The sequence below is a fragment of the Bombina bombina genome, chromosome 7, assembly GCF_027579735.1.
Source record: "Bombina bombina isolate aBomBom1 chromosome 7, aBomBom1.pri, whole genome shotgun sequence".
Taxonomy (NCBI): Eukaryota; Metazoa; Chordata; class Amphibia; order Anura; family Bombinatoridae; genus Bombina; species Bombina bombina.
This window is the reverse complement of record NC_069505.1, coordinates 399,883,754-399,911,221: the sequence shown is the minus strand read 5'-3', so window position 1 is coordinate 399,911,221 and position 27,468 is coordinate 399,883,754. Positions and strand designations below refer to the sequence as shown.

Sequence of the window (27,468 nt, the reverse complement as noted above, 5' to 3'; positions counted from 1 at the left end):
ACCGTAAAGCCGAAATTACACATTATAACAAACAGGAATGTGACATTTTTGCAGCCGAGTAGTTTCCCTTTAAATAAAATGAAAAAATAAAAATCTTTATCTGATTAATAATTACAACTCATCTAAAACTGTTCCGTAACCCAAGAATTCACACAATTCATTCAACAATGAAGTTAATAAGGAGTTAAACGAGTGAATGTTTTCCTTTGGATTCTGGGAATGTTGCTTGAGATTCCTCCGTCTCAGTGGGCGCTCCAATTAAACAGTACCGGCATAAAGTTCAGTGCCCACCCACCCAAGCGTCAGTTTAGCAGCTTTCTGTTTAACCCTATCACAATCCTTTAATCCCGCATACATGGAAATCTTGGTGCAATTTGTAACCGAGCACAGCAGTCACATGTACTTCTGACTTATAAAGCACCAGGAGCGCAGTCTGCAATGTCAATAAAAGTGCTTTGTCCTCAGACCGGCTTATATAGCAGCTTCACGGACTTCCGTGATGCTATTGGTCATTTCAAGAAATCTTCCAGCCTTGGTTGGTTAGAAGCAGACGAGATGGTGGCAACTGGTCTGGATACCTTCTTCCTTTTCAATTTTGTATGCAGAGGGCGAATATCAGTGAGGTTGCTCTGATAATAGCTGTTAAGGAGTATTTCATTCTGAAGTGTAAATTAAAGGGACATGCAATTTCAAGACGTTTCAATTTATATCTATTATCAAATTAAAGGGACCTGAGACCCAACATTTGTTCCCGTCATGGATCAGATACAGCATGTGATTTTAAACAACTTTCCAATATACTTCAATTATCTAGTTTTGTTCTCTTGATATCCTTTGTTGAAAAGTATATATAGGTAGCCTCATGATATTGGCTCACCCAATACATTCAGCTTGCTCCCAGTGGTGCATTAATTCTTCAGCAAAGGATACCAAGAGAATGAAGCTAATGAGATCATTTGATGTAAATTGGGAAGTTGTTTACAATTTATATGATCTATCTAAAGAAAGAAACACTTTGGGTTTCATGTCCCTTTAACTTAGTTATTATATCCTTTGTTGAAAATAATTCCTAGGTAGGCGCAGGAAAAGCAATGCACTATGACTAGTTGCTGCACAAATTTGCCTCGTCACTGGCTCACCAGGTGCGCATGCAGCTAGCTCACAGTAGTGCTTCGCTTCTCTAGAGCCAACGTTCACCTTTGTAGAGGTTGATCACAGCTAAATGTAAGCAACAGTGCTTTAATAAAACGTCCTTACATGTTAGATCATGTATATCCTAGGTATTGTTGAATCCTGTTTCAGTATTAGCTCCTCTAATGGAAAACCATTGCATGAAACAGCTACCTATAAATAATAGATCATAACCGCATCGTCTGGTGCTGCATTTATCCCCAGTACAAGGGCTCATAATCTCAAGTCGGAGGGTAGTGACTTTAGGAGTAATTTGTTGAAGAACTTCCTTAAAGAGAGGGTGGTGGTTTCAAGGAAAGGGGTAAAGTGGAAAGGTCAAAGGCCGCAACGTCTACGCCAGAAAAAACTAAATTGCAAATTAAAAAAAAAAAAAAAAAAAGCACCAAAGTTAAACAAATATTTAATGGACAAAAAACTTCATCTACTCTACGCTTGGTATTAAAAGGTTTGACTATGGTTAAAAGGAACGGTCTAATCATCCTTAACCTTTCATGATTCAGACAGAACGTGCAATTATAACCAACTTTCTAATTTACTCCTATTATCAATTTTTCTTTGTTCTCTTGGTAGCTTTATTTGAAAAAGCAAGAATGTAAGCTTAGGAGCAGGCCCATTTTTGGTTTAAACATAGCTACCAATCAGCATGCATTACCCAGGTGCTGAACCAAAAATAGGTCGGTCCCTAAGCTTACATTCTTGCTTTTTCAAATAAAGATACCAAGAGAATGAAGAAAAATTACTAATAGGAGTGAATTAGAAAGTTGCTTAAAATTGTTGCCCTATTTGAATCATGAAAGTTTAATTTTGACTTGACTGTCCCTTTAATTCTACTGCATGAAAGATATACTGGTCAGTTATGAGGTTTGGGTACTGCGACAGCACCCAATAGCTGATGGAGACCGTAAATAAAATCATGTAGCTGTAGACTTTCCACTTTTTTTTTCTCCTCCAGTAAAACAACAATGCTATGCACCTGCACTATGATTCTTTTTTTTTTGGGGGGGGGGGGGGGGTGAAGGGAATCAGTTTTTTAACCCTGACACATAGTGGAAAAACAATAGTGTTGACGTCCGTAACACATTCAGGCAGTTTTTGTGTATCCCCCTGGGGCCCCTCTCATACCCACAGGATGTGCGAAAGGACGATAGTAGTTACATAGCACATCATACACATTATAGTAGGTAGAAACATGCTAAACCCACACTGAGACCACCAATACATGGTAAAAAAAACACTTTAGTACCCAGCTTGAAGTGCAGCTAATTGTTGGTGCTTTTAAGTCAGCCTAATAAACAATATTCTAGATATGGAGAACAGTTCACATTATAACTTGCATGAGAGTCCAACATTTAACTAATTTTAAGACATTTACCCGATAGGTGTTAATAATTGTAAGTAAAGGGTGTATGTTGTCCAGAGAGGGCATCTGCAGACAACCCTACCCTAGATCCAGGATATATCCAACACTGAACGGATAGAAGCAAGTCCTATCTGTCACAATTGGGCACGTGCAACATTGAGGCTTGTGTGAGGGATTAAATGTAGAGGATCGCCCATCCATTCTCCATGATGTCTCTGATGTTTTACGCATCATGGAGTCATGAAATACCTCCAGATTTAGTGGGTGCGACTCTATTTTAGCTTGATCCGATCTCCCCCCTGTAGTGTGCAGCGACACCTTCTCTTTTATGAGAGCCATGGTACAGAACCCCGCAATGAAGGTTTTCTCAGAGAGGTAATCTTTATGGCATCTTTTTTAAGCAGAGATTCCTTAGCTTTCTTTATGCGAGGAGACGTGATGGCTCTCTGTGCTGGTTGCGGGCCACGCTGTATCTGGTGGGCCATTAAGTGGATTGAGGGCGCCATGCTTTCGGAGCGGTCCGCATCTGTTGATTCAGTCGGATTTGTGAATACCCTTTGCATCAGGTAATCATAAGGGGCTTTAGCCATCAACTTTTGCATAATATATTCAAGCCTTTCTAGGCATGGGTCAGGCTGTTGTATGGGGTATTCTCCCGCCATATCCGCCATCTTAGATGTCGTCTGGGTACAAAGTCACTGGTATCGTATCAGAAGATTTTCTCCTTTATGGATGTAGATGCCTCTTATTTTATTTACTAAATGTATTATCCAGTTGGGGTCAGCAACCTCGGAATTTTTAAAGGGGGAAGCACCACCTGTTATGAGCCGCTGCTCCAGGCCCTTATCATCCAATCCAGAGTTCTAGTGTCAAGGACACAGCCACAATTGCAGTGATGAACCTTAACCAGGGTTAGATAGTGTTAGAGATATGAGGTTTACCAAAGTAGCTGTATGTCGGTGCCCACAATCAGTGGTTTTAAGGGCTATTCAACCGGAGCTCCTGGATGTGAGACCGTTGAGATACGCTGCTTGGACACGTCCCCCACTATGATTTATTTTATTTTTTTTCTCTTTTTAAGATAGGAAGAGGTACTATGATTCTTTTTTTAACCCCATAACGACCAGCACCTTAGTTTAGCCAAGGCTTAAGGGCTAGCACCGTACCTTATACAGCAGCTGTGTCCTGGGTTATTAGTGCGCCTCTCTTGTGCCTGTCAGCGCTGACACTATTCCTGTATGCCACAGGAGTGAAGCAGTGCAGAAATAGCGTATAAGAGGACACCCCAGGCTAGCAATGTCTAAAAGTGGGGTGCCTCCATTTATGAGGTACACACTATGATCAGCGAGCTTCTCATGCTGCTGCTGGAAGTCTGCAAGTGAGGACTGCAAGCAGCAGTACAATAACCGTCAAAAAAAGTATGGGTGAACCAATGAAGGGGAGACCAATAGTGAGCAAAAATGCCAAAATTGTTTGTGTCATTTAAGCACAGAAAATGTTCAAAGCTACAGGTGAAACGTTCACTAACTTTAGAGCAGGTTCTGGGAGCCAACTGCGCTAAGCCTCCTGTTAACTCGGCTGGGACTCTGGAAAGAAGAGGACCAGGTTAGTGAACTCTGCAGCGCACAAAAGGTATTAAACCTTTTTTTAAAAATAAATAAAATTAAAATAAAAAATATGGAAACTAATGAATCCGGACAAAAATTTGTCAGTATTTATTCGTTTAATTTTCTTTGTGAATAGTTGGATATTAGTTTAGTTAAAACAAAATAAATATTAGATTTCCGTTACGACACTGCAGTCGTACGAAAATGAATCCACATCTCTACCTGTTGTTATCAGGCAGAATTTACACTAAACCAAAACCACATAGATTAAAACAATCCTGATCTATATTTATATATATATATTTTTTTTTTTTTTTTTTAATTGCACAAATTTGTACTACCCGTATAGGTTCCCATTCTATGCTAACTGCCCAAACATTTTAATTTATTACACGGCAATTGCAACGTTTTAGAAGAAATGGGTTTAAAAGTTTACATTGTACAGTGACCTAAAAAAAAGGAGATTGTCTTAAATTACTAGCAAAAAGGATACAGGTTGAATAAATTTAGTTCTGCCTCCTAAGCCATCAAAACCAGTTCGCACCTGGGGTAAAGAAGAGGAAGAACAATAAAAATTAAATATTAAAAAGGGTAAAATAAAAAAAATATATATATATATAAATAAAAAAACAACAATTTGGGAACACCGATTAAAGGGACAATGTAATGCAAAAAAATGTATGTACTAATTTGTTAAAAAGGACTCTAAAGTCGAAATTAAACTTTCATGATTCAGATAGAGCAGTTTTAAGAGACTTTTCATTATTGAAGGGAAAATCAAGTAAAAAAAAATCCTCATTATTTAAATAGGGAATGTAATTTTAAACAACTTTCCAATTTACTTTTAGCACCAATTTCGCTTTGTTCTTTTGGTATTCTTAGTTGAAAGCTAATCCTAGGAGGTTCATATGCTAATTTCTTAGACCTTGAAGACTGCCTCTAATCTGAATGCATTTTAACCACTAGAGGGCATTCGTTTATGTGTTTCATATAGATAACATTGAGCTCATGCACGTGAAGTTACCCTGGAGTGAGCACTGATTGGCTAAAATGCAAGTCTGTCAAAAGAACTGAAATAAGGGGGCAGTTTGCAGAGGCTTAGATACAAGGTAATATGTGTATTTCTATAACAGTGTTAGTTATGCAAAACTGGGGAATGGGTAATAAAGGGATTATCTTTCTTTCTAAGCAACAAAAATGCTGGTGTTGACTGACCCTTTAAATTGTACTCAGTCTTTTTAGAACCATGCTTTCTGCAGTACTAGCTCCTACTGAGCATGTGCAAGAGTTCAGTGTATATGGTATATGAGTCTGTGATTGGCTAATGGCTGTCACATGATACAGAAGGTCGGCAAATTGAAGTAAATTTTAATCTACTGCTCATTTAAAATTCAGAGTAAGTGCTATGGCATTGTATTATTATTGTGCACTTGTTGATTGTCCCTTTAAATACAAAAAAATTGCACAATCTACACCTTAGTCATCTTAAAGTCTTACCTTAGATTAAAGGGACAGTCAACCATAGAATTGTTATTGTTTTAAAAGATAGATAATCCCTTTATTACTCGTTCCCCAGTTTTGCATAACCAACACAGTTATATTAATGTACTTTTTACCTTTGTGATTACCTTGTATCTAGGAACCTTCTTCCAGCCCCCTGATCACATGACTGTGACTTGTTATTATCTATTGTCTTAAATTTAGCATTGTATTGTGGTAGATCTTAAATAACTTTCTGTGCCTGAACACAGTGTTATCTATATAGCCCACGTGTACTTTCTGTCTCTTTGTGTTGAAAAGATTTAAAAAGCCTGTGATAAGAGGCAGCCCTCAAAGGCTTAGAAATTAGCATATGAGCCTACCTATGTTTAGTTTAAACTAAGAATACCAAGAGAAAAAAGCAAATTTGATGATAAAAGTAAATTGGAAAGTCAATTAAAATTAAAAGTCCTATCTGAATAATGAAAGTTTAATTTATACTTGACTGTCCCTTTAAGCAGCAAATATCCTCCTGCACCCTTTCTATGTCATGCAGCAGGAACTGTAAATTTATTTTAAAATGAATATTGTTTCTGGTCACTTTGAAATGGCTGCCAAGCTCCGCCACTAACGACATCACGATCTGGGCTGCATCTATGAGCTCTGCTTAACAGCACTGATAGCAACTAGTAAGCCTTTTGTGATTGGATACCATATCCAGTCCAGATTGGGATGTCATCAGTGGGTGGAGCTTGGCAGCCATTTCAAAGTGGCTAGAAACAATATTGATTTTAAAATAGATTTGTTTTACCATTCCTGTTGCATGATATAGAAAGGGATGCAGGAAGCTATTTGCAGCTTTATCTAAGGTAAGACTTTAAGATGACTAAGGTGTAGACTGTCCCTTTAATGCTCCTTTAAATGTTTCTTACCACAGCAGCCAACTTAGCTTGTAAAAGTGCTGAAAAACAGAATTTATGTTTACCTGATAAATTACTTTCTCCAACGGTGTGTCCGGTCCACGGCGTCATCCTTACTTGTGGGATATTCTCTTCCCCAACAGGAAATGGCAAAGAGCCCAGCAAAGCTGGTCACATGATCCCTCCTAGGCTCCGCCTACCCCAGTCATTCGACCGACGTTAAGGAGGAATATTTGCATAGGAGAAACCATATGATACCGTGGTGACTGTAGTTAAAGAAAATAAATTATCAGACCTGATTAAAAAACCAGGGCGGGCCGTGGACCGGACACACCGTTGGAGAAAGTAATTTATCAGGTAAACATAAATTCTGTTTTCTCCAACATAGGTGTGTCCGGTCCACGGCGTCATCCTTACTTGTGGGAACCAATACCAAAGCTTTAGGACACGGATGAAGGGAGGGAGCAAATCAGGTCACCTAAATGGAAGGCACCACGGCTTGCAAAACCTTTCTCCCAAAAATAGCCTCAGAAGAAGCAAAAGTATCAAACTTGTAAAATTTGGTAAAAGTGTGCAGTGAAGACCAAGTCGCTGCCCTACATATCTGATCAACAGAAGCCTCGTTCTTGAAGGCCCATGTGGAAGCCACAGCCCTAGTGGAATGAGCTGTGATTCTTTCAGGAGGCTGCCGTCCGGCAGTCTCGTAAGCCAATCTGATGATGCTTTTAATCCAAAAAGAGAGAGAGGTAGAAGTTGCTTTTTGACCTCTCCTTTTACCAGAATAAACAACAAACAAGGAAGATGTTTGTCTAAAATCCTTTGTAGCATCTAAATAGAATTTTAGAGCGCGAACAACATCCAAATTGTGCAACAAACGTTCCTTCTTCGAAACTGGTTTCGGACACAGAGAAGGCACGACTATCTCCTGGTTAATGTTTTTGTTAGAAACAACTTTTGGAAGAAAACCAGGTTTAGTACGTAAAACCACCTTATCTGCATGGAACACCAGATAAGGAGGAGAACACTGCAGAGCAGATAATTCTGAAACTCTTCTAGCAGAAGAAATTGCAACCAAAAACAAAACTTTCCAAGATAATAACTTAATATCAACGGAATGTAAGGGTTCAAACGGAACCCCCTGAAGAACTGAAAGAACTAAGTTGAGACTCCAAGGAGGAGTCAAAGGTTTGTAAACAGGCTTGATTCTAACCAGAGCCTGAACAAAGGCTTGAACATCTGGCACAGCTGCCAGCTTTTTGTGAAGTAACACAGACAAGGCAGAAATCTGTCCCTTCAAGGAACTTGCAGATAATCCTTTTTCCAATCCTTCTTGAAGGAAGGATAGAATCTTAGGAATCTTAACCTTGTCCCAAGGGAATCCTTTAGATTCACACCAACAGATATATTTTTTCCAAATTTTGTGGTAAATTTTTCTAGTTACAGGCTTTCTGGCCTGAACAAGAGTATCAATAACAGAATCTGAGAACCCTCGCTTTGATAAGATCAAGCGTTCAATCTCCAAGCAGTCAGCTGGAGTGAGACCAGATTCGGATGTTCGAACGGACCTTGAACAAGAAGGTCTCGTCTCAAAGGTAGCTTCCATGGTGGAGCCGATGACATATTCACCAGATCTGCATACCAAGTCCTGCGTGGCCACGCAGGAGCTATCAAGATCACCGACGCCCTCTCCTGATTGATCCTGGCTACCAGCCTGGGGATGAGAGGAAACGGCGGGAATACATAAGCTAGTTTGAAGGTCCAAGGTGCTACTAGTGCATCTACTAGAGTCGCCTTGGGATCCCTGGATCTGGACCCGTAGCAAGGAACCTTGAAGTTCTGACGAGAGGCCATCAGATCCATGTCTGGAATGCCCCACAGTTGAGTGATTTGGGCAAAGATTTCCGGATGGAGTTCCCACTCCCCCGGATGCAATGTCTGACGACTCAGAAAATCCGCTTCCCAATTTTCCACTCCTGGGATGTGGATTGCAGACAGGTGGCAGGAGTGAGTCTCCGCCCATTGAATGATTTTGGTCACTTCTTCCATCGCCAGGGAACTCCTTGTTCCCCCCTGATGGTTGATGTACGCAACAGTCGTCATGTTGTCTGATTGAAACCGTATGAACTTGGCCCTCGCTAGCTGAGGCCAAGCCTTGAGAGCATTGAATATCGCTCTCAGTTCCAGAATATTTATCGGTAGAAGAGATTCTTCCCGAGACCAAAGACCCTGAGCTTTCAGGGATCCCCAGACCGCGCCCCAGCCCATCAGACTGGCGTCGGTCGTGACAATGACCCACTCTGGTCTGCGGAAGGTCATCCCTTGCGACAGGTTGTCCAGGGACAGCCACCAACGGAGTGAGTCTCTGGTCCTCTGATTTACTTGTATCTTCGGAGACAAGTCTGTATAGTCCCCATTCCACTGACTGAGCATGCACAGTTGTAATGGTCTTAGATGAATGCGCGCAAAAGGAACTATGTCCATTGCCGCTACCATCAAACCTATCACTTCCATGCACTGCGCTATGGAAGGAAGAGGAACGGAATGAAGTATCCGACAAGAGTTTAGAAGTTTTGTTTTTCTGGCCTCTGTCAGAAAAATCCTCATTTCTAAGGAGTCTATTATTGTTCCCAAGAAGGGAACCCTTGTCGACGGAGATAGAGAACTCTTTTCCACGTTCACTTTCCATCCGTGAGATCTGAGAAAGGCCAGGACTATGTCCGTGTGAGCCTTTGCTTGAGGAAGGGACGACGCTTGAATCAGAATGTCGTCCAAGTAAGGTACTACTGCAATGCCCCTTGGTCTTAGCACCGCTAGAAGGGACCCTAGTACCTTTGTGAAAATCCTTGGAGCAGTGGCTAATCCGAAAGGAAGCGCCACGAACTGGTAATGCTTGTCCAGGAATGCGAACCTTAGGAACCGATGATGTTCCTTGTGGATAGGAATATGTAGATACGCATCCTTTAAATCCACCGTGGTCATGAATTGACCTTCCTGGATGGAAGGAAGAATTGTTCGAATGGTTTCCATTTTGAACGATGGAACCGTGAGAAACTTGTTTAAGATCTTGAGATCTAAGATTGGTCTGAACGTTCCCTCTTTTTTGGGAACTATGAACAGATTGGAGTAGAACCCCATCCCTTGTTCTCCTAATGGAACAGGATGAATCACTCCCATTTTTAACAGGTCTTCTACACAATGTAAGAATGCCTGTCTTTTTATGTGGTCTGAAGACAACTGAGACCTGTGGAACCTCCCCCTTGGGGGAAGCCCCTTGAATTCCAGAAGATAACCTTGGGAGACTATTTCTAGTGCCCAAGGATCCAGAACATCTCTTGCCCAAGCCTGAGCGAAGAGAGAGAGTCTGCCCCCCACCAGATCCGGTCCCGGATCGGGGGCCAACATTTCATGCTGTCTTGGTAGCAGTGGCAGGTTTCTTGGCCTGCTTTTCCCTTGTTCCAGCCTTGCATTGGTCTCCAAGCTGGCTTGGCTTGAGAAGTATTACCCTCTTGCTTAGAGGACGTAGCACTTTGGGCTGGTCCGTTTCTACGAAAGGGACGAAAATTAGGTTTATTTTTGGCCTTGAAAGGCCGATCCTGAGGAAGGGCGTGGCCCTTACCCCCAGTGATATCAGAGATAATCTCTTTCAAGTCAGGGCCAAACAGCGTTTTCCCCTTGAAAGGAATGTTAAGTAGTTTGTTCTTGGAAGACGCATCAGCTGACCAAGATTTCAACCAAAGCGCTCTGCGCGCCACAATAGCAAACCCAGAATTCTTAGCCGCTAACCTAGCCAATTGCAAAGTGGCGTCTAGGGTGAAAGAATTAGCCAATTTGAGAGCACGGATTCTGTCCATAATCTCCTCATAAGGAGGAGAATCACTATCGACCGCCTTTACTAGCTCATCGAACCAGAAACACGCGGCTGTAGTGACAGGGACAATGCATGAAATTGGTTGTAGAAGGTAACCCTGCTGAACAAACATCTTTTTAAGTAAACCTAATTTTTTATCCATAGGATCTTTGAAAGCACAACTATCTTCTATGGGAATAGTGGTGCGTTTGTTTAAAGTGGAAACCGCTCCCTCGACCTTGGGGACTGTCTGCCATAAGTCCTTTCTGGGGTCGACCATAGGAAACAATTTTTTAAATATGGGGGGAGGGACGAAAGGTATACCGGGCCTTTCCCATTCTTTATTTACAATGTCCGCCACCCGCTTGGGTATAGGAAAAGCTTCTGGGAGCCCCGGGACCTCTAGGAACTTGTCCATTTTACATAGTTTCTCTGGGATGATCAAATTCTCACAATCATCCAGAGTGGATAATACCTCCTTAAGCAGAGCGCGGAGATGTTCCAACTTAAATTTAAATGTAATCACATCGGGTTCAGCTTGTTGAGAAATTTTCCCTGAATCTGAAATTTCTCCCTCAGACAAAACCTCCCTGGCCCCATCAGACTGGTGTAGGGGCATTTCAGAACCATTATCATCAGCGTCGTCATGCTCTTCAGTATCTAAAACAGAGCAGTCGCGCTTACGCTGATAAGTGGGCATTTTGGCTAAAATGTTTTTGATAGAATTATCCATTACAGCCGTTAATTGTTGCATAGTAAGGAGTATTGGCGCGCTAGATGTACTAGGGGCCTCCTGAGTGGGCAAGACTCGTGTAGACGAAGGAGGGAATGATGCAGTACCATGCTTACTCCCCTCACTTGAGGAATCATCTTGGGCATCATTTTCATTGTCACATAAATCACATTTATTTAAATGAGAAGGAACCCTGGCTTCCCCACATTCAGAACACAGTCTATCTGGTAGTTCAGACATGTTAAACAGGCATAAACTTGATAACAAAGTACAAAAAACGTTTTAAAATAAAACCGTTACTGTCACTTTAAATTTTAAACTGAACACACTTTATTACTGCAATTGCGAAAAAATATGAAGGAATTGTTCAAAATTCACCAAAATTTCACCACAGTGTCTTAAAGCCTTAAAAGTATTGCACACCAAATTTGGAAGCTTTAACCCTTAAAATAACGGAACCGGAGCCGTTTTTAACTTTAACCCCTTTACAGTCCCTGGTATCTGCTTTGCTGAGACCCAACCAAGCCCAAAGGGGAATACGATACCAAATGACGCCTTCAGAAAGTCTTTTCTATGTATCAGAGCTCCTCACACATGCGACTGCATGTCATGCCTCTCAAAAACAAGTGCGCAACACCGGCGCGAAAATGAGGCTCTGCCTATGATTAGGGAAAGCCCCTAAAGAATAAGGTGTCTAAAACAGTGCCTGCCGATATAATTTTAACAAAATACCCAGATTAAATGATTCCTCAAGGCTAAATATGTGTAATATATGAATCGATTTAGCCCAGAAAAAGTCTACAGTCTTAATAAGCCCTTGTGAAGCCCTTATTTACTATCTTAATAAACATGGCTTACCGGATCCCATAGGGAAAATGACAGCTTCCAGCATTACATCGTCTTGTTAGAATGTGTCATACCTCAAGCAGCAAGAGACTGCTCACTGTTCCCCCAACTGAAGTTAATTCCTCTCAACAGTCCTGTGTGGAACAGCCATGGATTTTAGTAACGGTTGCTAAAATCATTTTCCTCATACAAACAGAAATCTTCATCTCTTTTCTGTTTCAGAGTAAATAGTACATACCAGCACTATTTTAAAATAACAAACTCTTGATTGAATAATAAAAACTACAGTTAAACACTAAAAAACTCTAAGCCATCTCCGTGGAGATGTTGCCTGTACAACGGCAAAGAGAATGACTGGGGTAGGCGGAGCCTAGGAGGGATCATGTGACCAGCTTTGCTGGGCTCTTTGCCATTTCCTGTTGGGGAAGAGAATATCCCACAAGTAAGGATGACGCCGTGGACCGGACACACCTATGTTGGAGAAATGAACTTACCACTCCTGTGTTTTGTCTCTGGTTAAACATGCTCCCGACAGGCTTCTTGTGAAGCAGAGAGTTCTTAATGAAAGACGGCAGAGCAAGATCATCCTCATCAGCTTGTACCCGGCTGCCAGGCCAGCTCTGGGGAAAGAAAGAGTTATGACCCAGTCCTGTGGATGGAATTCTGTAAATTCAGAAGGCGACTTCAGTCTACTTACTGTTAACCCTTTAGACTCCTGTAGAGCTTTGTTCTTTGGACTGGTCACATGAGACCTGCAACACAAATATTAAAAAGGTACAATAAACACTGAAATACAATAATAATATAGAACGATTATAAAATGCTAAATACATTTCCTTTCCTTACCCAAGAAATTACTAAAATTCTAAATATTAACCCTAACCTATAAAGCACTCAAGAGCCTCCCTCCCAACTATATCTCATCCCGATTATCTCTACGTCCCTCTGCAGCTCTCTAACCCGCTGAGCGTCTCCAACCTTGCATAGCTTCAGACGCTCTTTGAAAACCCACCTATTTAGAGAATTTTACCCTCTCTCTAATGGTTTTCCATTCAAATCAAAATAAATCTTGAACTGCCTTGATTTGCTGCTGCAACTACAATCAACGTGGCAAGCTACCCCAAAGCTTATATCTCCACACCCTCAACCTGTAAACTCATCGGAGCTGGGCCACCTCCTGCACTAATTTTATTTATTTAGTCCGTTATGTATCTTTATATTACCATAAATTTTGTGTATTACACAAACAGTTCTTTAGTAAATGCTATCACTGTTTCCGTGGTGTAAACACATATGCTGTGCATGCCCTATACACCTGCATTCAAGCACCATACTATTGGTGGGTTGTAAGGCACAAATTAAAGGGACGTTAAACACTTTGAGATGATAAAATTATAAATGGAATATATAAAAAATGTCTGCAATATAATTTCATAATTTATTTTGTCCCCTTTTCCTGTAATTACATTCTGGAAGAGTGAGCTTTTCAGCTCCTGTTAGAAAAGGAAGTGCAGAACACTGTTATATTCCACACAGCCATTGGCTACTCACTCTAGTGACCTATTTCTAACTGGCTCTAATTGGCCACAGCAGAGAATGTAACCTAAGTTACAACATGGCAGCTCTCATTGTTTTATAGGCACTAAAAACTTTACTTATTTTGTCAGTAAACAGCTAATGAAACTTTAAAAAAACACATCTACATGATATTCTCAGACTAAACATTTCTTTGAAAGCATAATTCATTTAGTGTTTAATGTCCCTTTAAGTAATTTCTGACACAAAGCACCACTAGAAGCATTTTGGTAATACAAGTACATTGATTTAAGGCTTCTAACCAAATTTGAATGCACATTTTGATTACTATGTCCCTTTAACAATCTTCTAAAAGTACAGAAAGCGAGACGGAATCTCCCGGGTTTTATACAGGACATCTCTTTTGCCACAGCAAATGTATTATGTCCATGAGAAACTTCAGTAACTAATAATATTGTCAAATGTTAAACACATAGTCTTACTCTGCCTTATCAAGCTTTATCTTCTTTGAAGGTACCACAAAGGATTTTTGTGTGCTGTGCTCAGGTGTGTCAATATCGAAGGTCATGTCAAGATTTATATCTTCTCCCATTGCTGGACGGCGAAGTTTTGGCCTCTCCAGTCCAATGGGGGCTGGGCTGCAAAAAATGTTCAGTAGATAAAGTCAAATCACTACAAAGCTAAAAACAAAGTTTATGCTTACCTGGTAAATTTATTTCTTTTTTGACACAATGAGTCCACGGATGATCTTAATTACTAATGAGATATTCACCTCCTGGTCAGCAGGAGGCGGCAAAGAGCACCACAGCAGAGCTGTTAAATATCACCTCCCCTCACTCCCAACCCAGTAATTCTACTGAAGTGAAGGAGAGAAAGGAAGTAACAAGGTGCAGAGGTGTCGGACGTTTATAACCACCAACAACCTGTCTCATACAAAAAACAGGGCGGGCCGTGGACTCGTGTCAAAAAAGAAACACATTCATCAGGTAAGCATAAATTTTCTTTTCTTTTTAACGACACGTTGAGTCCACGGATCATCTTAATTACTAATGGGAACCAATACCCAAGCTAGAGTACACAGATGATACGGGAGGGACAAGACAGGGAACCTAAATGGAAGGCACCACTGCTTGAAAAACCTCTCTCTCAAAAGCGGCCTCAGCCGAAGCAAAAGTGTCAAATTTGTAGAATTTTGAAAAAGTGTGAAGACAGAACCAAGTTGCAGCCTTGCAAATCTGTTCCACTGAAGCTAAATTCTTGAATGCCCATGAGGAAGCAACATCCCTTGTGGAATGAGCCGTAACTCTCTCTGGAGGCTGTTGTCCAGCAGTCTCATATGCTAAACGTATGATACTCTTCAGCCAAAAAGAAAGCGAAGTAGCCGTAGCTTTCTGACCCTTACGTTTTCCTGAGAAAACCACAAAACTGGGCAGAAGACTGGCGAAAATCCTTAGTCACCTGCAGATAAAATTTTAAGCCACGAACCACGTCCAAATTATGTAGAAACCTTTCCTTCTGAGTAGAAGGATTAGGGCACAAGGAAGGAACAACAATCTCTTGATTAATGTTCCGATCAGAAACAACCTTAGGAAGAAAACCCAATTTAGTATGTAAAAATACCTTATTTGAATGAAAAATAAGGTAAGGGGATTGGTACTGCAAAGCCGAAAGCTCTGATACTCTGCGAGCAGATGAAATAGCAACAAGAAACAAAACTTTCCACAATAACAACTTAATATCTAAGGAATGCATAGGCTCAAACGGAGCCCCTTGAAGAACCTTAAGAACTAAATTAAGACTCCAGGGAGGAGTAACTGGTGTGAACACAGGCCTGATACTGACCAAGGCCTGACAAAAAGATTGCACATCTGGAACATCTGACAGACGCTTGTGTAACAAAATAGACAAGGCAGAGATTTGACCCCTTAGGGAACTCGTCGATAAACCTTTCTCCAAACCCTCTTGGAGAAAAGATAAAATTCTAGGAATCCTATCTTATGGTAAATCCTTCTAGTAACAGGCTTACGAGCCTGAATCATAGTCTCAATGACCGATTCAGAAAAGCCCCGCTTGGATAAAATTAAGTGATCAATCTCCAAGCAGTCAGCTTTAGAGAAACTAGATTTGGGTTAAGGAAGGGTCTTTGAATTAGAAGGTCTTTCCTCAACGGAAGTCTCCAAGGTGGCAGAGATGACATTTCCACCAGATCTGCATACCAAATCCTGCGAGGCCAAGCCGGTGCAATGAGGATCACCGATGCCCTCTCCTGCTTGATTCGAGCAATGACCAGAGGAAGAAGAGCAAACGGAGGAAATAGGTATGCTAGACTGAAGGTCCAAGGAACCGCCAGAGCATCTATGATTTCCGCTTGGGGGTCCTTGGACCTCGATCCATATCTCGGGAGCTTGGCATTCTGTCGACATGCCATTAGATCTAATTCCGGCTGACCCCACTTGAGAGTCATGCTGGAGAACACTTCCCCGGGTGAAAGGTCTGCCTGATCAGGAAGTCCGCCTCCCAGTTGTCCACCCCTGGGATGTGGATCGCCGACAGGCAGCAAGAATGGGCCTCTGCCCACTGATTTATTTTGGTTACCTCTGTCATCAATAAGAAACTCCTTGTTCCTCCCTGATGATTGATGTAAGCCGCTGAAGTTATATTGTCCGACTGGAACCTGATAAACTGGACCGAGGCTAACTGCGGCCAGGCCAGAAGAGCATTGAAGATCGCTCTCCGCTCCAGAATGCTTATAGGAAGAACAGACTGAGTCCAAACTCCCTGAGCCTTTAGGGAGCCCCAGACTGCTCCCCACCCTAGAAGGCTGGCATCTTGTCACAATCACCCAAGATGGTCTGCGAAAGCAGGTTCCCTGGGAGAGATGATCCAGAGACAACCACCATAGAAGGGAATCCCTTGTCTCCTGCTCCAGTAGTATTCAAGGAGACAAATCGGCATAATCTCGGTTCCATTGTCTGACCATGCTTAACTGCAGAGGTCTGAGATGGAACCGAGCAAACGGGATGATGTCCACTGCCGCCACCATCAGCTCGATTACCTCCATGCACTGAGCCACTGATGGCCGAGGAGTGGACTGAAGGACTAGGCAAGTATAGATAATCTTTGATTTCCTGACTTCGGTCATAAAAATCTTCATTGATAGGGAATCTATTATGGTTCCCAAGAAAGTTACCCTTGTATTTGATACTAAGGAACTCTTTTCCAAATTTACCTTCCACCCGTGAGATCGCAGGAAGGATAAAACCATGTCCGTGTGGGATCTTGCTTGTTGTAAGGATGGTGCCTGAACTAGGATATCATCCAGATAAGGCACCACTGCGATGCCCAATAACCGAAGCACCGCCAACAGCGATCCCAGAACCTTTGTGAAAATTCTGGGAGCTGTGGCAAGACCGAAAGGAAGAGCCACAAACTGGAAGTGTTTGTCCAGAAAGGCAAACCTTAGGAACTTGTGATGATCCCTGTGAATGGGAACATGCAGGTACGCGTCCTTTAAATCCACTGTTGTCATAAATTGACCCTCTTGGATCAAAGGAAGAATGGAACGAATAGTTTCCATCTTGAAGGACGATACCCTGAGAAATTTGTTTAGACTCTTGAGATCTAAAATTGGTCTGAAGGTTCCCTCTTTTTTGGGAACCACAAACAGATTGGAATAAAAACCTAGAACCTGGGGGAGTGTCTAAGCAGTGGACAGGAATGGCCGCATTTTCTCGAGCTCTGGGAGATACTTGAGATATATCCTTAATATCTTTACTAAGCGGCTCTGTTTTCAATATAGAAGCTACGTTGCACTAACTATAAAGCTAATAACTACATTTAATTTTAGTCTGCCGCGTGAATGACCCCAGAGACCGGCTCCAGCTCCAAGTTCTCAGCTGCGACCCACCAGCTCTGCATTGCTCACCTCCAGCTTACAATAATCCCCACCACACTCTTAATATCCAAGGAATTCATACAATATGGAGGAAACTAGCTCCCTTATCTGTCGAATGCTATGGGAATTGGAGCAGAAGATGGACAGGAACTTTGATAGTCTGATCTCTACTATACGAGAGATACACGTGGAGCCGGCCATCTTAACGCCGGAGAAACCTGATCCTGATTACAGCCTTAAGGGGAATCCCCAAGCAGTAATACTTAAGAGCAGAGATAAACCCGAGTCCACTCCAAGAAGCATTACAACCAGACCTACTCTTCCTCCCCCAGCCCCCACTATGGAAGATACGGACGACATGTGGTGGGAGGAAAGTGGAGATAGACAGGCATTTGAAAAGGGAGTAAGATTTGAGGAAGCGGTCGGCAACTCACTCTCAAAACTTATAATTGCAATGGGATATATTAAATGTCTCCTAGGCTTTGACTACCCTCATTCCCCAGCTTTTCGTATTGACCGTCACAGACCTCTTGGACACAAGCTCTGCAGTGTGATGGCACTGCAGGGCCACGATGGAGAGCAGCTTGCTTGTTTACTGAATGCAGACACACAGATGGCAGTTGGGTCAGATGCGCACCCATGGAGATCAATACAAAGCGTCAGTAACTTCACTCGTATTTGGCCTGGTACTTGTGTTCTATCTAACTGGCGGATAGGCATAGGTTAACTTTTTGCAAGGAACGTCTCTTTGTCGCTCTAAAATAATTAGTGAGGCGAGACAGGAACCCTGGATTGTTTCTATCCTGATTGATATACTTTATTAGAGAAGCGATTCCCTTTTGTCTATTGAGCCATATGATGCTTCCTCTGCGGCAGCTGTACTTGTACTCCTGTGCTTTACCCATGCTTTTATTGCAGAGAAGTTTTGACTGTTATAGTTTTATTTCTGTTTCTCTTAATCTATTAGTTATATGTTACTTATGCTATGGCTGATATAATACAATACGCTAATTCACTTCCCATTTCAGCAGAACTCTTCACATATTGTTTGGGCAGAGTCTTTAAAAAACATAATTTATGCTTACCTGATAAATTTATTTCTCTTGTAGTGTGTTCAGTCCACGGGTCATCCATTACTTATGGGATATATTCTCCTTCCCAACAGGAAGTTGCAAGAGGATCACCCAAGCAGAGCTGCTATATAGCTCCTCCCCTCACATGTCATATCCAGTCATTCGACCGAAACAAGACGAGAAAGGAGAAACTATAGGGTGCAGTGGTGACTGGAGTTATAATTTAAAATTTAGAACCTGCCTCAAATAGACAGGGCGGGCCGTGGACTGAACACACTACAAGAGAAATAAATTTATCAGGTAAGCATAAATTATGTTTTCTCTTGTTAAGTGTGTTCAGTCCACGGGTCATCCATTACTTATGGGATACCAAAGCTTAAAGTACACGGATGATGGGAGGGACAAGGCAGGAACATTAAACAGAAGGAACCACTGCCTCTAGAACCTTTCTCCCAAAAACAGCCTCCGAAGAAGCAAAAGTGTCAAATTTGTAAAATTTGGAAAAAGTATGAAGTGAAGACCAAGTTGCAGCCTTGCAAATCTAAGGAAGAAAAGACAGGCGCACAAGGCACAATTCAAGTGTAGAGTTTTTATTATGAATAATAGACACACAGTTAGAAACACTTACTAGATTAAAAACAAAATGTGCATTGAGAGCATATGCTCCTGGGATTATCGCAGCACCTGTGGCACCGGGGATTAGATGTTCTTCTCCTCTCCGTTCACAATGAGAGCAATTGGGCGGCGGTGTTCCGGATCCTGTCACCCAAACTCTAGTGACACTGGTAGCCAACAGTACTTTATAAATGCTTTCCCATAAAGTCTTTGTTTGGTTTTAGATGCCTGACGCGTTTCCCCCGACTCCGGTCGGGCTTTTTCAAAGGCAGAGTGGATTGAAACAGGCGCCTGTTTGTTTTAAAGGCGTGTTAACCAATCAGGTTAGAGGTGTGCGCTCTTTGTCCAATCGTTACTGGAAGGTGTGAGCGCATATAGGAAAGTCCCGGATTGGGGTTAAAAGCTCGTGTGTTATACTCCATTAGATGCAATCACTATGCTTAATGCAGAGTTTCATGTGGAGGACATATCAAATATTAAATACAGAAAACAACCATGATACATACATATAAGGCATATACAGAGAACGGACAAACAGACCTAAAGTATTCTCATTTGTTACAACCACAGATATATTGTATAATAAAACATATTATAAGGCTAAAATACGGGTATGCATTGTGTGTTTAAAATACTACCTCTGGGACCCCTAATTATCACATTGAGGGTTATAAACTATCTTTCATAAGTTTTATTAGTGTATATAACTGATATATAGCCCTGATGAGGATTTCTATAATGAGCCTAAACTTGAACATATAAACTTATAATAAAAAATTGACGTTATAAAGGATAAGGTAAAAATATGAATTTAAAAACTTGTAGAGTTCTGTCCTTATTAATTTTAATTTTAGAATGACTTTAAAGTTATATGTAGATTGGGAAATTTAAATATATAAAAGTAGAGGATTGTTAACTGGATGACTATTCTTTTCTAAACGTATAGACAAGATTATTTATGTTTTTAATTTTTAATTGTTATATATATACTTATAGCAAATGATTCCATAGATTTTGTTTAAGGGAATAACGTTGCTGTATAGAAAAGATGATCTTGAAAATAAACCTATTCTATATAGTTCTAATGAATTTAGGAATAAACATGTTCCTAATTTCATTTTCTTTATTTCTGGCAATGGTCAGAGGATGCCCTGAAAAAAAGGTTCAAGGGGGATATGATTTTGTAATATATTAGGCTAGGTAAAAGTTAATATTTTTAAACTAATATAAAATAGTGTCAGAATTTATAAAAATTTGTGAAAATTTATAAAAATTTGTGAAAATTTATAAAAAAATTTATGGTTTTCTGAGTTAAAATTGAATAAGTTAAAATTTGAATTAAAAAGTAATAAATAAATTGATCATGGAAAGAAAAAAAATTTTTTCACTAAAAAAATTGCTATGAAAGGTGCTAGCTCTATGGAGATTCTAAAAGACCAAGGAACATAGAGACTGGTTTGTTGTATTATATGAATGCCGCTACATCTATATCGATGTTGAGCCCTAGGGGTTGTAGTGTTTTAAGCTTATATATCCACTTTGTTTCTAGTTTTCTTAGTTCAAGTAATCTATTTGGTTTTGTATGTGGCACTTGGTCAATTACTTGTACCTTTAACGAACTAGGATTACTCCTATGGCAATCCAAAAAATGTTTTGGTACACTATGGTTCTCCATTTTTTCTTTAATATTGTATAGATGCTCATTTATCCTGCGTCTTATCTTTCTTTTTGTGCGCCCTATGTATAATAGGCCACATCCACATTCCAATAAATAAACTACATAAATTGAATCGCAGTTGCTTCTAAAATCTATACTGTATGTTTCTGTGGATTGGCTATTATGGAATGTGGGTGCTTTGTTTATGTGTTTGCACATATTACATCTTGATTTTCCACATTTCATGGTACCTTTCCAGTTTGTTAGCCAATTGTCCACCTTTGGACTGATTTTACTATTTGGAGCAGGTTTGATTCTACTGGGAGCTAGTATATTCTTCAAGCTCCTCCCTTTTTTATATGTGAAAGTGGGTTTTTCTTCAAGCTGTGGACCTAAAATAGGATCTGATTTTAAGATGGGCCAATGTTTGTTAATAATGTCTTCTAATTTTTTAGAACCTTGATTGTATGTGGATATAAATCTTATAGGATTGTGGTTTGTGGACAGAGATTTGATTAAATTGTTATGAAAATTGGTCCCTATTAAATTTGACTCGTCATTAGAATTAAGATTCGTCCCTCTGAAGAAAGACCTTCTGTCTTTAGCAGCTATAGCTGTTTTTGCTTTATTTAGTGCCTCTTGGTTATATCCTTTATCTAAAAATTTCTTCTCTAGGATATCTGCTTCCATATTATAATCTGAATTATGTGTACAATTTCTCCTAATTCTTGAAAATTGACTCTTAGGAACATTATTTATCCAACTCTTCTTGTGCGCACTTTTTGCTTGTATGAAGCTATTGCAATCGGTGGTTTTCCTATAGTTTTTAACAGCAATTTTACCTTCTTGGTCTTTAAACAAAATTAAATCTAAAAATTCTATTTTTTCTTTTGATACATTTTTTGTAAATTTTAAATTAAAATCATTACTATTTATGTGATCCATAAAATCATTAACTCTTTCTTCATCGCCCCTCCATAGAATGATGATATCGTCTATATATCTTGCATATGTTAAAATATTATTAATAAAAGGGTTATTTTCCCACACATATGTGTTCTCAAACGCATTCACATACAGATTTGCGTATGAGGGGGCAAAAGTGGTGCCCATAGCCGTCCCTCTTTTTTGTACATAAAATTTATTTTCAAAATTAAAATAATTTCTGTGTAAGATAAATTTCATACTTTCTATTAAAAATTCTATTTGGTTAGAGGGAAAGGACCAATTTGATAATTCTAACTCCACTTTCTGGATACCATTCGAATGTGGGATGCATGTATATAGTGATGCAACGTCGCATGTTAGCCAAATCATATCTTCTTCCCAGTTTAACCCTTCAAATTTGGTAATTACTTCTGTTGTATCTTTTAAATATGCTCTGGTAGATTTTACCAGTGGTTGCAAGAAAAAATCTACATATTTTGAAAGTTTATCTGTAATAGACCCAATCCCGGAGATAATAGGTCTACCGGGAGGGTTTTGTTGGTCCTTATGTACTTTTGGGAGGTGGTATATGATTGGTATGTTTGGTTGTGGGTTGTATATATATTTGTATTCATCATCATTTAGTATCCCTTCCGTTTTTGCTTTACTTAACAGTTTGTTTAACTCTTTATTATAAATTTCAGTTGGGTCTGTTGACAACATTTCATATGTGTCTGCATCCCCTAAGAGTTTCATGGCCTCTTTTAGGTAATCTTCTCTCTTCTGGATTACTATCCCCCCTCCCTTGTCGGCCGGGCGGATGATGATTTCTCTATTATCACCTAATTTTTTGAGGGATTTCCTTTCCAGGATGCTTAAATTATCATTGTGTTTAGTAATAAAACTATTTACATCTTTAAATTGATCTTCTATCTCTTTACATATTAGTTTATTAAAAGTCGATATATAATCTCCCTGTGCTCCTACCGGATTAAAAGTTGACTTGGCTTTAAAATTTGTATGCTGGATAGTTGGTTCATTCTCATGGATGGATAAATTTGATATGTTAAAAAATTCATCATTAAAATCTTCATTGGGTAAAATATGATCAATATTTTCAAAGTTTTTTAAAATATTTAAAGTCCCTAGGTCTCCTGCTTCTAAGTATTCCTTATTTGGTCTATCTCTATATTCTGGATTTTTAACCCCAATCCGGGACTTTCCTATATGCGCTCACACCTTCCAGTAACGATTGGACAAAGAGCGCACACCTCTAACCTGATTGGTTAACACGCCTTTAAAACAAACAGGCGCCTGTTTCAATCCACTCTGCCTTTGAAAAAGCCCGACCGGAGTCGGGGGAAACGCGTCAGGCATCTAAAACCAAACAAAGACTTTATGGGAAAGCATTTATAAAGTACTGTTGGCTACCAGTGTCACTAGAGTTTGGGTGACAGGATCCGGAACACCGCCGCCCAATTGCTCTCATTGTGAACGGAGAGGAGAAGAACATCTAATCCCCGGTGCCACAGGTGCTGCGATAATCCCAGGAGCATATGCTCTCAATGCACATTTTGTTTTTAATCTAGTAAGTGTTTCTAACTGTGTGTCTATTATTCATAATAAAAACTCTACACTTGAATTGTGCCTTGTGCGCCTGTCTTTTCTTCCTTTCATTTCATGTAACTACATCTGAGCCGAGACCAGTGGGATTGCTGGCTGGGAACAGGCGGCACTTTCACCGGCACTGCAATCAAAATAGAATTGCTTTCTGTATGGTTCATTTGAACGTTACCCCTCACCGATTCAGGATCATCTGCAAAATATAAGAAAACTCTCTGCTTTAACACTCAAGGTACCGTCCCAATCCTAATAGAATTCTAAAAACTGTTTACTCTAAGTCTAAATGTGACCGGGGACTAAAATTACAAAATCCCATTTTATGACTGTTATTACATCTATGGACTTTTGATAAACACAAACTTCCAGTTTTGTCTATTAGGGTATAATCTAATCATTTATTTACAACATCTTGTTTTTTATTTATAGTATTATTGTTATTATTATGTTTCTTATTTTTTGTTTTCTTTTTTAATATTTTTTCAACTTCAGAAGTTTTTTTAAAATCCTCAGTTTTAAATTGCTTACTTAGCTTTTTATTATATTTAAAGGTATATTTAAAGGTGTTTTTATTGCTAGACAAATTTCCATTATACCGTCATAGTGGTATCAATAGATAATAATCAATAAGAAAATTGGGTTCAGAACATAAGCGCATAAAATCACAAACAGTGTTTTGTTTAAGCCTTGCAAATCTGTTCAACAGAGGCCTCATTCTTAAAGGCCCAGGTGGAAGCCACAGCTCTAGTGGAATGAGCTGTAATTCTTTCAGGAGGCTGCTGTCCAGCAGTCTCATAGGCTAAGCGTATTATGCTACGAAGCCAAAAAGAGAGAGAGGTAGCCGAAGCCTTTTGACCTCTCCTCTGTCCAGAGTAAACGACAAACAGAGAAGAAGTTTGTCGAAAATCTTTAGTTGCCTGTAAGTAGAACTTCAGAGCACGGACCATGTCTAGATTATGCAAAAGACGTTCCTTCTTTGAAGAAGGATTAGGACATAAGGATGGAACAACAATCTCTTGATTGATATTCTTGTTAGAAACAACCTTAGGTAAAAACCCAGGTTTAGTACGCAGGACTACCTTGTCTGAATGAAAGATCAGATAAGGAGAATCACAATGCAAGGCAGATAACTCAGAGACTCTTCGAGCCGAGGAAATAGCCATCAAAAACAGAACTTTCCAAGATAAAAGCTTAATATCAATGGAATGAAGGGGTTCAAACGGAACACCCTGAAGAACTTTAAGAACCAAGTTTAAAGCTCCACGGAGGAGCAACAGCTTTAAACACAGGCTTAATCCTAGCCAAAGCCTGACAAAAAGCCTGGACGTCTGGATTCTCTGCCAGACGCTTGTGTAAAAGAATAGACAGAGCAGAAACCTGTCCCTTTAGTGAACTAGCGGATAAGCCCTTTTCTAAACCCTCTTGTAGAAAAGACAATATCCTAGGAATCCTAACCTTACTCCATGAGTAACTCTTGGATTCACACCAATATAAATATTTACGCCATATCTTGTGGTAAATTTTTCTGGTAACAGGTTTCCGAGCCTGTATTAATGTATCAATAACCGAATCCGAAAACCCACGCTTTGATAGAATCAAGCGTTCAATTTCCAAGCAGTCAGCCTCAGAGAAATTAGGTTTGGATGGTTTAAAGGACCCTGAATTAGAAGGTCCTGCCTCAGGGGTAGAGACCATGGTGGACAGGACGACATGTCCACTAGGTCTGCATACCAGGTCCTGCGTGGCCACGCAGGCGCTATCAGAATCACTGATGCTCTCTCCTGTTTGATCCTGGCAATCAGTCGAGGTAGCAACGGAAAAGGTGGAAACACATAAGCTATGTTGAAAACCCAAGGGGCTGCTAGAGCATCTACCAGCACCGCTCCCGGGTCCCTGGACCTGGATCCGTAACAAGGAAGCTTGGCGTTCTGGCGAGATGCCATGAGATCCAGATCCGGTTTGCCCCAACGAAGAATCAGTTGGGCAAATACCTGCGGGTGAAGTTCCCACTCCCCCGGATGAAAAGTCTGGCGACTTAAAAAATCCGCCTCCCAGTTCTCCACGCCTGGGATGTAGATCGCTGACAGGTGGCAAGAGTGAGACTCTGCCCAGCGAATTATCTTCGAGACTTCCAACATCGCTAGGGAACTCCTGGTTCCCCCCTGATGATTGATGTAAGCCACAGTCGTGATGTTGTCCGACTGAAATCTGATGAACCTCAGTGTTGTCAACTGAGGCCAAGCTAGAAGAGCATTGAATATTGCCCTTAATTCTAGAATGTTTATTGGGAGGAGTTTCTCCTCCTGAGTCCACGATCCCTGAGCCTTCAGGGAGTTCCAGACTGCTCCCCAGCCTAGAAGGCTGGCATCTGTTGTTACAATCGTCCAATCTGGTCTGCGAAAAGTCATTCCTTTGGACAGATGAATCAGTGACAACCACCAGAGAAGAGAATCTCTGGTCTCCTGGTCCAGATTTAGCAAAGGGGACAGATCTGAGTAATCCCCGTTCCATTGACTTAGCATGCATAGTTGCAGCGGTCTGAGATGTAGGCGCGCAAATGGCACTATGTCCATTGCCGCGACCATTAAGCCGATTACTTCCATGCACTGAGCTACTGATGGGCTTGGAATGGAGTGAAGGATACGGCAAGCATTGAGAAGCTTCGATAACCTGGACTCCGTCAGGTAAATCTTCATCTCTACAGAATCTATAAGAGTCCCTAGAAAAGGGACCCTTGTGAGTGGTAACAGAGAACTCTTTTCCACGTTCACTTTCCACCCATGCGACCTCAGAAATGCTAGAACTATCTCTGTATGAGACTTTGCATTTTGAAAACTTGACGCTTGTATCAGAATGTCGTCTAGGTACGGAGCCACCGCTATGCCTCGTGGTCTTAGTACCGCCAGAAGAGAACCCAGAACCTTTGTAAAAATTCTCAGGGCCGTAGCTAACCCGAAGGGAAGCGCTACAAACTGGTAATGCCTGTCTAGAAAGGCAAACCTTAGGTACCGATAATGATCTTTGTGAATCGGAATGTGAAGGTAGGCATCCTTTAAATCCACTGTGGTCATATTGACCCTCTTGGATCATGGGTAGGATGGTCCGAATGGTTTCCATCTTGAACGATGGAACCCTTAGGAATTTGTTTAAGATTTTTAAATCTAAGATTGGTCTGAAGGTTCCCTCCTTCTTGGGAACCACAAAGAGATTTGAATAAAACCCTTGCCCCTGTTCCGTCCGCGGAACTGGGTGGATTACTCCCATCACTAAGAGGTCTTGTACACATTGTAGAAATGCCTCTTTCTTTACTAGGTTTGTTGATAACCTTGACAGATGAAACCTCCCTTGTGGAGGAGAAGTTTTGAAATCCAGAAGGTATCCCTGAGATATAATCTCCAACGTCCAGGGATCCTGTACATCTCTTGCCCAAGCCTGGGCGAAGAGAGAGAGTCTGCCCCCCACTAGATCCGTCTCCGGAAAGGGGGCCCTGATTTCATGCTGTCTTAGGGGCGGAAGTAGGCTTTCTGGCCTGCTTGCCCTTGTTCCAGGACTGGTTGCCTTTCCAACCCTGTCTGTAACGAGCAGTAGTTCCTTCCTGTTTTGGAGCGGAGGAAGTTGATGCTGCTCCTGCCTTGAAATTACGAAAGGCACGAAAATTAGACTGTTTGGCCTTCGATTTGGCCCTGTCCTGAGGAAGGGTGTGGCCCTTACCTCCAGTAATGTCAGCAATAATTTCCTTCAAGCCGGGCCCGAATAAGGTGTGCCCTTTGAAAGGAATGTTTAGTAATTTAGACTTAGAAGTTACATCTGCTGACCAGGATTTAAGCCAAAGCGCTCTGCGCGCCTGTATGGCGAATCCGGAATTTTTAGCCGTAAGTTTGGTTAAATGCACTACGGCATCCGAAACAAACGCATTAGCCAACTTAAGGGTTCTAATCTTGCTCAGAGACTCATCCAATGGTGCTGTGCGAATCGCCTCTTCCAGAGACTCAAACCAGAATGCCGCTGCAGCAGTGACAGGCGCAATGCATGCAAGAGGCTGTAATATAAAACCTTGTTGAACAAACATTTTCTTAAGATAACCCTCTAATTTTTTATCCATTGGATCTGAGAAAGCACAGCTATCCTCCACCGGGATAGTGGTACGCTTGGCTAGAGTAGA

At 40.9% G+C, this 27,468-nt stretch overlaps 1 protein-coding gene across 1 annotated transcript in view; it reads right to left on the bottom strand.

The window, feature by feature from the left end:
• Positions 1-269: 269 nt before the first annotated feature.
• The window catches only part of TRAIP (TRAF interacting protein), a 108,071-nt gene continuing 80,872 nt past the window's right edge, over positions 270-27,468 (bottom strand). Inside the window, exons 11-15 of the mRNA XM_053721163.1 lie at positions 14,002-14,157; positions 12,681-12,735; positions 12,478-12,603; positions 4,652-4,702; positions 270-629 (exon numbers count right to left, since the gene is read on the bottom strand). Of these exons, the coding sequence (XP_053577138.1) occupies positions 510-629; positions 4,652-4,702; positions 12,478-12,603; positions 12,681-12,735; positions 14,002-14,157 (508 nt within the window). The 3' untranslated portion in view covers positions 270-509. The remainder of the gene's footprint in view (positions 630-4,651; positions 4,703-12,477; positions 12,604-12,680; positions 12,736-14,001; positions 14,158-27,468) is intronic.